Source organism: Drosophila kikkawai, chromosome X (assembly GCF_030179895.1).
Source record: "Drosophila kikkawai strain 14028-0561.14 chromosome X, DkikHiC1v2, whole genome shotgun sequence".
Classification (NCBI taxonomy): domain Eukaryota; kingdom Metazoa; phylum Arthropoda; class Insecta; order Diptera; family Drosophilidae; genus Drosophila; species Drosophila kikkawai.
Window position 1 is genome coordinate 31,188,102 of NC_091733.1, and position 10,999 is coordinate 31,199,100.

The 10,999-nt window shown below is 44.1% G+C and overlaps 1 protein-coding gene across 1 annotated transcript; it reads left to right on the plus strand.

Moving 5' to 3' along the window:
* The first annotated feature begins 1,573 nt into the window (after positions 1-1,573).
* Positions 1,574-3,293, plus strand: GlcAT-I (Glucuronyltransferase I). Its single transcript, XM_017175357.2, has 2 exons — positions 1,574-1,896; positions 1,962-3,293. The coding sequence occupies exons 1-2, from the start codon at positions 1,688-1,690 to the stop codon at positions 2,671-2,673; spliced, it is 921 nt and encodes a 306-aa protein (XP_017030846.1). The 5' UTR covers positions 1,574-1,687; the 3' UTR covers positions 2,674-3,293.
* The last annotated feature ends 7,706 nt before the right edge of the window (positions 3,294-10,999 follow it).

Here is a 10,999-nt window from a genome sequence, read left to right on the forward strand (position 1 = left end):
CTTACTCCTATAGCGAAAACTATTTGTGTCTCGTTCGCACGTTCAGCGAACGATACACAAATACATATAGAGAAAATAAATGAAGAGCGCACCAATACAAGCATAGCTCACAAAAATTTACTTGCTGCTGGGCGCCTTGCTGCTGATTCTGACCGCCTGGTATGCGCCTGGTAGACAACAACAACAATGACAGCAAAATGTATGCCCGATTCCCCCCCTAAATTCCCCCGTCCCCAGATCTGAGTACCAGGCGCGCAGAAACTGCAGCAAGCAGCTGCCCGGCAGAATTAATTGTCCTAAAGTAACGGTTCCCAAAAGAGGGGAACGCGCACTAGGCATGCCTCTCGCTTACTCCTATAGCGAAAACTATTTGTATCTCGTTCGCACGATCTGCGAAACAAAGAGCGAGAGGGGCCTATATTACACATTATGTTTGTCTCGTTCGCACGATCATACATGATTAATGAAGCTGCAACGACCAGCGAGTACCCTTTCTGCTGCTGACATCTCCCACCGACTACGTATAAATGGGTTATATTGAATGTATTTATATTTTTTCCCAATTAAATATATATTTTTTTGTATAGTTGTTTTATTATAATATTTAACAATACAGAATTTTATATAAATATAGCGGCGCTTAATAGTAATTTTACATTCAGCTGCCCTGCTGAACTAATATGCCCTAAAAAACATAGGGAACTCACACTATGTTCGCCTCTCACTTACTCCTATTGCGAAAACTATTTGTATCTCGTTCGCACGAATTCAAAAGGTTTGAGTCTCCGCTAGCTTACGCTTGCTCCCAGAAGGTTCGAAACTTGGAGTTTTTATAACAGTTTATAACAGTTTTCAGTTGCTTGCTGCTGATTTCTGTTCGCCTGTTACCCCAATTTGGGAAACGGGCAATTTGCATAGAAATTTTCGGAAATTTGGATGGGTTGCTGTAGAGATGTTGTTGTAAAGGGGTTGTTGTTGCACTCAAGTGGTTGTTGTCGACAGGAAATTGGTATATATGTATAACATAAAGTATAACAGTTTATTCAAGTTTCGTTAAATTTAAATTCAAATTTGGCCGTTAAGGGCCCTATCATTAATTTTAATTTAAATTTAAATTTGGCGGTTAATTGTGTTGTAGGCAATATCCAAACTGCCACCAGTGATGCTCATCTCAATAACCGACAGTGATGCGCCTCTACTTATTTTGCATTATTGGGAAAAAAGGCATCTCACTAACTGCCAGTGATGCCAACCTAGCTATATTGCAATATTGGGAGTAAATAGCATCTCACTTAGCGTCAGTGATGCCCACCTAGCTATATTGCAATAATGTTACCCCGCCAGATACTTACCTTACATTTTATTTGCCCGCTAGATACTCACCTTATATTTTCCAATGAAAATTAATGCCATACTCAACGTTTTATATGCTCAACGCTATTAAATTTTATTTGCTATGCTAAAACAGGTTTGTGTCCAACATACTGTTTACCGTGTACTCGAACCGCGATAACGATTTTATAATCGATAAAGCCGCTTATTGACTGGCGAAATTTGCCATTCTAAACGAAACAGCGTGCGGTCACTCTACCCTGCAATTTCTTAGCTTTTTAAAGTAAACAAACAATTTTTGACCATTTTAGGGCTCTAGGGACTTGGCAGAGTGCAGAGGAAGAGCAGCCAGACGATGTCGGAGGTTCGCATTCGTCCGCGCCAGGTGCTGGTGCTGATCATAGTCTTCCTGGTGATCCTAATGATGGTGCACCGGAATGGAAAGCGCACCTGCCAGGGTCCGGACTACCTGCAGACCATGTACGCACAGGCGGACACGTTGCCGACCATCTACGCGGTGACGCCGACATATACGCGACCGGCACAGAAGGCGGAGCTGACCAGGTAGGGTAGCGTGTGCTCCCAGAGCTCTTTTAAGAACCAATTTCGATCCTCCTCCTCGCTTTTAGGTTATCGCACCTGTTTATGCTGCTGCCGCACCTGCACTGGATCATTGTGGAGGATGCGAATGCCACGAGTCCCCTGGTCACCGGTCTGCTAGAGCGCGCCGGCCTGGAGAAGCGTTCCACGCAGCTAAACATCAAAACGCCGCCCGAGTTCAAGCTGCAGGGCAAGGATCCCAACTGGATTAAGCCCCGGGGCGTGGAGCAGCGCAACCTGGCGCTCACCTGGCTGCGCAACAACGTCGACACTGACCGCCATTCGATAGTGTTCTTTATGGATGACGACAACTCCTATTCCACGGAGCTATTTGCCGAAATGTCGAAAATAGAAAGGGGACGGGTTGGTGTCTGGCCGGTGGGTCTCGTTGGCGGTTTGATGGTGGAGCGGCCGTACCTCAGTGAGGATCAGAAGCAGGTGATTGGCTTTAATGCCGCCTGGCGGCCAGAGCGACCCTTCCCCATCGATATGGCCGCCTTTGCCATTAGCATGGATCTGTTTATACGCAATCCGCAGGCCTTGTTCTCATACGAAGTGCAGCGCGGGTATCAGGAGAGCGAGATATTGCGGCATTTGACCACCCGGGAGAAGCTGCAGCCGCTGGCCAATGCCTGCCGGGATGTGCTCGTTTGGCATACGCGCACCGAGAAGACCAAGCTCACCGCCGAGGAGGCGCTGCTCAAGCAGGGCAAGCGTTCCGATGGCGGCATGGAGGTGTAAGCACATTGGAAAAGAGATCGCTGTACATACTTAGCCAGTGTTGCCTGTCCTCCTCCTAGAGAATTTATATAGAGATCTTTGATTTCCTCGCAGACTCAAACGAAAGAGCTGTATACTTCCGCCTAGTCTAAGTGCAATTTACCTTACTTAAAGCATCACCTTAGTGTGTAAGCTAAAATCTATAACTTTATTTAATTCTTTTGCTTACTTTTTTTGTAAAATTTAAAACAAAAGCAATCAGTTTCTCCTTTATTTTAAGCACAATGAGGCACAAAGAGCAATTTGTTTGTAAATAAAGTTGATTTTATTAGCAGATTTAAACGTTTAATCAGCCCAAAGCACAATAGTTTATAGTTTATAAAAAAGAAGAGAGATTACTGTGCAAGAAATATAAATAATAATATTAGCAAAAGAGTTTACCAGGCTCAAAAATCAAATCATAGATGTAAACTCGTCCCTTGTAAGTGCCTCCCCCCAAATAGTAATTCCTGAAAAGCTAGCTCCAACTGTGCCTCCTGCTCAATGCCAGTAAAAGAATGCTTATTATAACAAATAAACTATGAAATAAACAATTAAATAAACTATCAAATATTTTACCAAATAAAATAATTATAAAAATATTTACAGTTTGTTTTCTTTTTAGTTTTTAAGAGGGGCAAGGGTATGGTTAATTTGGCGAAAAACTGGTCACTTTTCAAAAATTTATTCTGGCTAAATGACTAAAGTTAGCTTATTCAATTAAATACCATAAAATAACACAACATTTAAACAATTTTGTGTTAAATATTGCATTTTTTTTAAGTTTTTTTTACGTTCATAAATCTGCATTTTTAGTTAAGACATTTTGAAGAATTAAGTTTTTAACAATGTAACCCCTTATCAAATATTTTGTAGAATTTCTTGAAAAAAAAAATAAAATTAATAAAATTTAAAAAATCTATAACTAAGTCAAAAATGCCTTAAATTCAATTCGGAAAGCGGGGTTTTCTTAGTTTCTTTAAGCTTAAAAAATCTGCATACTAAATTTAAAATTTAATTTTTTTTCAAATTTTTTCAAATTTTAATGATGTAACCCCTTATCAAATGTTGAAAAAATTACTAAAATTTTTTTTTCCTCCCTAGATGGCTAAATCGATTCGGCTGTTGATGCTGATCAAGAATATATATGATTTATAGGGTGGGAAATGACTCCTTCACTGACTTGTAGGCTTCTGAGTGAAATATTGACAACTTGCAAGGGTTTAGTAATACCCATTAAACCCAGTTTTGAAATCTTAATCTAAGTTGGCGGCCTGCAGTTCTAGCTAATGAAGCTAATGAGGTTTATAAATAGGTTATTTATAATAAAAAATCTAAAAAATGTAAATACCATACCTTAGCTCTCCATGGAAAATAAAACAATTGTTGTTTTTTTGGAATTAGTACTAAGTTTTAAATTTCGTGCATTTTTGGCCGAGTTGTAAAGTTCACATTTTTATAGGTAAGTATGCGTTTTTGGCCGAGTTATGAGCTATTTAGCAAAATAGCTAGATGAGCATCACTGGCAGTTAGTGAGATGCCTATAATTTATGAAAAACCCTCATAACTCGGCCAAAAATGCATGAAATTCAATTTGGAAAGCTGTTCTGAGTTGCCTTTTCTAAGCTTAACAAAACTGCATACTAAGTTTTAAATTTCGTGCATTTTTGGCCGAGTTGTAAAGTTCACATTTTTATAGGTAAGTATTTTAGCAAAACTGAGTATGCAGTTTTGTTAAGCTTAGAAAAAGCAACTCAAAACAGCTTTCCAAATTGAATTTCATGCATTTTTGGCCGAGTTATGAGGGTTTTTCATAAATTATAGGCAATCAGTTTCTCCTTTATTTTAAGCACAATGAGGCACAAAGAGCAATTTGTTTGTAAATAAAGTTGATTTTATTAGCAGATTTAAACGTTTAATCAGCCCAAAGCACAATAGTTTATAGTTTATAAAAAAGAAGAGAGATTACTGTGCAAGAAATATAAATAATAATATTAGCAAAAGAGTTTACCAGGCTCAAAAATCAAATCATAGATGTAAACTCGTCCCTTGTAAGTGCCTCCCCCCAAATAGTAATTCCTGAAAAGCTAGCTCCAACTGTGCCTCCTGCTCAATGCCAGTAAAAGAATGCTTATTATAACAAATAAACTATGAAATAAACAATTAAATAAACTATCAAATATTTTACCAAATAAAATAATTATAAAAATATTTACAGTTTGTTTTCTTTTTAGTTTTTAAGAGGGGCAAGGGTATGGTTAATTTGGCGAAAAACTGGTCACTTTTCAAAAATTTATTCTGGCTAAATGACTAAAGTTAGCTTATTCAATTAAATACCATAAAATAACACAACATTTAAACAATTTTGTGTTAAATATTGCATTTTTTTTAAGTTTTTTTTACGTTCATAAATCTGCATTTTTAGTTAAGACATTTTGAAGAATTAAGTTTTTAACAATGTAACCCCTTATCAAATATTTTGTACAATTTCTTGAAAAAAAAAATAAAATTAATAAAATTTAAAAAATCTATAACTAAGTCAAAAATGCCTTAAATTCAATTCGGAAAGCGGGGTTTTCTTAGTTTCTTTAAGCTTAAAAAATCTGCATACTAAATTTAAAATTTAATTTTTTTTCAAATTTTTTCAAATTTTAATGATGTAACCCCTTATCAAATGTTGAAAAAATTACTAAAATTTTTTTTTCCTCCCTAGATGGCTAAATCGATTCGGCTGTTGATGCTGATCAAGAATATATATGATTTATAGGGTGGGAAATGACTCCTTCACTGACTTGTAGGCTTCTGAGTGAAATATTGACAACTTGCAAGGGTTTAGTAATACCCATTAAACCCAGTTTTGAAATCTTAATCTAAGTTGGCGGCCTGCAGTTCTAGCTAATGAAGCTAATGAGGTTTATAAATAGGTTATTTATAATAAAAAATCTAAAAAATGTAAATACCATACCTTAGCTCTCCATGGAAAATAAAACAATTGTTGTTTTTTTGGAATTAGTACTAAGTTTTAAATTTCGTGCATTTTTGGCCGAGTTGTAAAGTTCACATTTTTATAGGTAAGTATGCGTTTTTGGCCGAGTTATGAGCTATTTAGCAAAATAGCTAGATGAGCATCACTGGCAGTTAGTGAGATGCCTATAATTTATGAAAAACCCTCATAACTCGGCCAAAAATGCATGAAATTCAATTTGGAAAGCTGTTCTGAGTTGCCTTTTCTAAGCTTAACAAAACTGCATACTAAGTTTTAAATTTCGTGCATTTTTGGCCGAGTTGTAAAGTTCACATTTTTATAGGTAAGTATTTTAGCAAAACTGAGTATGCAGTTTTGTTAAGCTTAGAAAAAGCAACTCAAAACAGCTTTCCGAATTGAATTTCGAGCATTTTTGGATGAATTATCCATAAATGCATGGCCCCAGTAATGCTCTCTCTCCCTAAGTCTACCTCTCCCTTCCACTCGATCTACCTCTCCCTCACAGGTGAGCACAAGGGAGAGAGGTTGAGCTGAGGCAAAGCTACGAGCAGAGCTGATAAGCGAGCTCAGAAAAACGAACACACACCCACACACACCTGCTTGGCTAAGAGCAGAGCTGAGAGCAAAGCTGAGGCAGAGCTGAGAGCAGAGCTGAGAGCAGAGCTGAGAGCAGAGCCAAGAGCAGAGCTGATAAGCGAGCTCAGCTCGCGAACATACACCCACACACCTGCTTGTATGAGCGCACACACTGAGAGCTGAGCTAAGCTTATCAGCTTCGCTCTCGCCGCTAGTGTGTATTAGTCGATCAAGTTCTCTCTCGTTCAAGCTCCCTCTGGATACCTGATATACAGCTGCCTCTGCCGCCGCAGCTTCAGTCAGTGCGCGCTCTCCCTCGTGTTCGGTTTAACTATCGCGCGCATATGTCACCATCAACTGAGCCCGCGCCTCTCCTCGTGTCAAGCTATCTGGAAGACCCCTGGAAAAATGCCGTTTTGCTGGAAATGCGCAAATTCTTATCCGATGATGACAGTGAAAAAACACCAAGAATATCAGCAATTAAAGGAATAAAACACCGAAAAATGTCAACCAAGCCTGCGGAGGGAAGAGGAAGAATAACTGCGGGTAAAAAGTTTCTCTAGGTCTTGCTTCTCCCCTAATGTCCGAGCTGTTCCTGACAAGATATTTTTATTATTGTTGGCTAGGCATTGATTTGTACATAAAGTCTCTTTAAGCTCCTGCAAATTCACATCACACAAATTCGCTGTACTTGAAATATTTTACCAGAATTAACTTTATTCACAGCTAACCCTTAGAATTTCCTACTAAATTGCCTTTGGTTTGTTTTTTTCAAAAATTTCTTTTTTTTTGTTGCTTCTTTAAAATGCAACCAAAGCCGACAGCTGACAAAGCCATAGGCGATACCAAGGCTTCCTAAGCTGAAGGGGATGCATCTTTGATGGGCTGATTTTAATTTTTCTCCACCTTTTTTTCAAAATTTAATTGCAGCAAGCCAGCCAGCAGTGGCTTCTCCGAGGGATCCTCGCCAGCTGCCGGCTCCAGCCTGCTGCCAGCAGTGGCTTCTCCGAGGGATCCTCGCCAGCCGCCGGCTCCAGGCTGCTGCCAGCAGCCGCTTCTCCGAGGGATCCTCGCCAGCCGCCGGCTCCAGGCTGCTGCCAGCAGTGGCTCCTCAGAGGGATCCTCGCCAGCCGTCGGCTCCAGCCTGCTGGCAGCAGTGGCTCCTCCGAGGGATCCTCGCCAGCTGCCGGCTCCAGCCTGCTGCCAGCAGTGGCTCCTCCGAGGGATCCTCGCCAGCCGCCGGCTCCAGCCTGCTGCCAGCAGTGGCTCCTCCGCGGAATCCTCGCCAGCCGCCGGCTCCAGGCTGCTGCCAGCAGCCGCTTCTCCGAGGGATCCTTGCCAGCCGCCGGCTCCAGCCTGCTGCCAGCAGTGGCTCCTCCGAGGGATCCTCGCCAGCCGCCGGCTCCAGCTTGCTGCCAGCAGCGGCTCCTCCGAGGGATCCTCGCCAGCCGCCGGCTCCAGCTTGCTGCCAGCAGTGGCTCCTCCGAGGGATCCTCGCCAGCCGCCGGCTCCAGCCTGCTGCCAGCAGCGGCTCCTCCGAGGGATCCTCGCCAGCCGCCGGCTCCAGCTTGCTGCCAGCAGCGGCTCCTCCGAGGGATCCTCGCCAGCCGCCGGCTCCAGCTTGCTGCCAGCAGCGGCTCCTCCGAGGGATCCTCGCCAGCCGCCGGCTCCAGCTTGCTGCCAGCAGTGGCTCCTCCGAGGGATCCTCGCCAGCCGTCGGCTCCAGCTTGCTGCCAGCAGCGGCTCCTCCGAGGGATCCTCGCCAGCCGCCGGCTCCAGCCTGCTGCCAGCAGTGGCTCCTCCGAGGGATCCTCGCCAGCCGCCGGCTCCAGCCTGCTGCCAGCAGTGGCTCCTCAGAGGGATCCTCGCCAGCCGTCGGCTCCAGGCTGCTGCCAGCAGTGGCTCCTCAGAGGGATCCTCGCCAGCCGTCGGCTCCAGCCTGCTGGCAGCAGGCGCTTCTCCGAGGGATTCAGGAGCAGGAGCAGGGCAGCGGCGGCGGCGGCGAAGCAGGGCTGCTGCAGGAGCAGGAGCAGGGCAGCGGCGGCGGCGGCGGAGCTGCAGCAGGAGCAGGGCAGCGGCGGCGGCGGCGGCGGAGCTGCAGCAGGAGCAGGGCAGCGGCGGTGGAGCAGGGCTGCTGCAGGAGCAGGGCAGCGGCGGCGGAGCAGGGCTGCTGCAGGAGCAGGAGCAGGAGCAGGGCAGCGGCGGCGGCGGAGCTGGGCTGCTGCAGGAGCAGGAGCAGGGCAGCGGCGGCGGAGCAGGGCTGCTGCAGGAGCAGGAGCAGGGCAGCGGCGGAGCAGAGCTGCTGCTGAAGCAGGAGCTGGGCAGCGGCGGCGGCGGCGGAGCAGGGCTGCTGCAGGAGCAGGAGCAGGGCAGCGGCGGCGGAGCAGGGCTGCTGCAGGAGCAGGAGCAGGGCAGCGGCGGCAGGGCAGCAGGAGCAGGAGCAGGGCGGCGGCGGCGGAACAGGGCTGCTGCAGGAGCAGGAGCACGGCAGCGGCGGAGCAGGGCTGCTGCAGGAGCAGGAGCAGGGCAACGGCGGCGGAGCAGGGCTGCTGCAGGAGCAGGAGCAGGGCAGCGGCGGCAGGGCAGCAGGAGCAGGAGCGGGGCTGCTGCAGGAGCAGGGCAGCGGCGGCGGAGCAGGGCTGCTGCAGGAGCAGGAGCAGGGCAGCGGCGGCGGAGCAGGGCTGCTGCTGGAGAAGGAGCAGGGCAGCGGCGGCGGAGCAGGGCTGCTGCAGGAGCAGGGCAGCGGCGGCGGCGGCGGAGCAGGGCTGCTGCAGGAGCAGGAGCAGGGCAGCGGCGGCGGCGGCGGAGCAGGGCTGCTGCAGGAGCAGGAGCAGGGCAGCGGCGGCGGCGGCGGAGCAGGGCTGCTGCATGAGCAGGAGCAGAGCAGCGGCGGCGGAGCAGGGCTGCAGGGCTGCGGCGGAGTAGGAGCAGGGCGCCGGCGGCTGCGGCGGCTGCTGCGGCGGAACAGGGCTCCAGTATCAAGCTGCCAGCAGTGGCTGCTTCAAGGGATCCTTGCCAGCCCTACTGTAAATTATAAATTATACATATGCAATAATATTACTATTTTTTAACGATTTTTGTACAATTTTATTTATGAAAATTGAATAAATATGGTGGAAAGTATACCCATTATACTGTATTTATTTATTTATTTATTGTATAGCTGGGTGGGCATCACGGATGGAACGTAAGATGAATTTTTCTCCCAATATTGCAATATATATGTATATATAACTGCAGTGAAAATAGGAAAATTAAAAAATTAAAGCATACTTTTGGGGATTTCTTTTAAAAATGTGGCATCTTTTAGGCGGAAGTTCAGATTACAGTTTGACAAGCACTGGACCAAGTGAGATTCGATTTTTACAGTTTTAGAGCCACTGGACAGTTTCTGATCAGTGCTTGTCAAACTGTAAAAATTGAATCTCACTTGCACCAGTGCTTGTCAAACTGTAAAAGTTTGGAACTTCCATTCCGTTTCCCAAACTGGGGTAACAGGCGAACAGAAGCCAGCAGCAAGCAACTGAAAACTGGTATAAACTGTTATAAAAACTTTTGGTCAGAAATAATAATTGGTATAAACTGTTATATTTGATTTTATGCATTTATACCTTTTTTCTGCCGGCAACAACCACTTGATTGCAACAACAACCCCTTTACAACAACATCCCTACAGCAGCCCATCCAAATTTCTGAAATTTTCCATACAAATTTGGCCGTTTCCCAAACTGGGATACCAGGCGAACAGAAACCACCAGCAAGCAACTGAAAACTGGTATAAACTGTTATAAAAAGTCCAAGTTTCGAACCATTGATCTTGGAGTAAGCACAGACTCAAACCAGATGTGACCATATTGTTAATTTCATTTTATGCATTTATACCTATTTGTTGTCGACAACAACAACTTGATGGCAACAACAACCTTTTTACAACAACATCCCTACAGCAACCCATCCAAATTTCCGAAAATTTCCATACAAATTGTCCGTTTCGCAAATTGGGGTAACAGGCGAACAGAAACCAGCAGCAAGCAACTGAAAACTGGTATAAACTGTTATAAAAAGGCCAAGTTTCAAACCATTTAGGAGCCGGCGCAAGTAAGCGGAGACTTAAACCTTTTGAATCCAAATTTAGTTGATATTTTACAACTGCACCTGGGCACACTGCAACTGATCGTCGTTAAATTCAAATTCAAATTTGGCAGTTAAATTCAAATTCAAATTTGGCAGTTAAAATATTTAAAAAAATTTTAAAAATTCTAAAAAAATGTAAAAAACTCTAAAAAATCTGAAAAAAATTTTAAAAATTCAGAAAAAACTTTAAAAATTCAGAAAAATCTTAAAAAATTAGAAAAAAATTTAAAATTTTAAAAAAATTATAAAAAATTCGAAAAAAAAATGTAAAAAAATCAGAAACAAATTAAAAAAATTTTGATTTTGCGTTTAAAACAGTTAGATTTTTACCCAAAACTATCCCAAGGCCCCCAAATAAATGCCGACTTCAACAAACCTTTCGGCCAAAAATGCATGAAATTCAATTTGGAAAGCTGTTCTGAGTTGCCTTTTCTAAGCTTAACAAAACTGCATACTAAGTTTTAAATTTCGTGCATTTTTGGCCGAGTTGTAAAGTTCACATTTTTATAGGTAAGTATTTTAGCAAAACTGAGTATGCAGTTTTGTTAAGCATAGAAAAAGCAACTCAAAACAGTTTTCCGAATTGAATTTCATGCGTTTTTGGCCGAGTTA

Bases quoted from the DNA above. Each gene is read 5' to 3' on its own strand.
- GlcAT-I (XM_017175357.2), top strand. From the start codon at position 1,688: ATGTCGGAGGTTCGCATTCGTCCGCGCCAGGTGCTGGTGCTGATCATA. The intron at 1,897-1,961 runs GTAGGGTAGCGT...CCTCGCTTTTAG, and splicing joins CAGAAGGCGGAGCTGACCAG to GTTATCGCACCTGTTTATGC.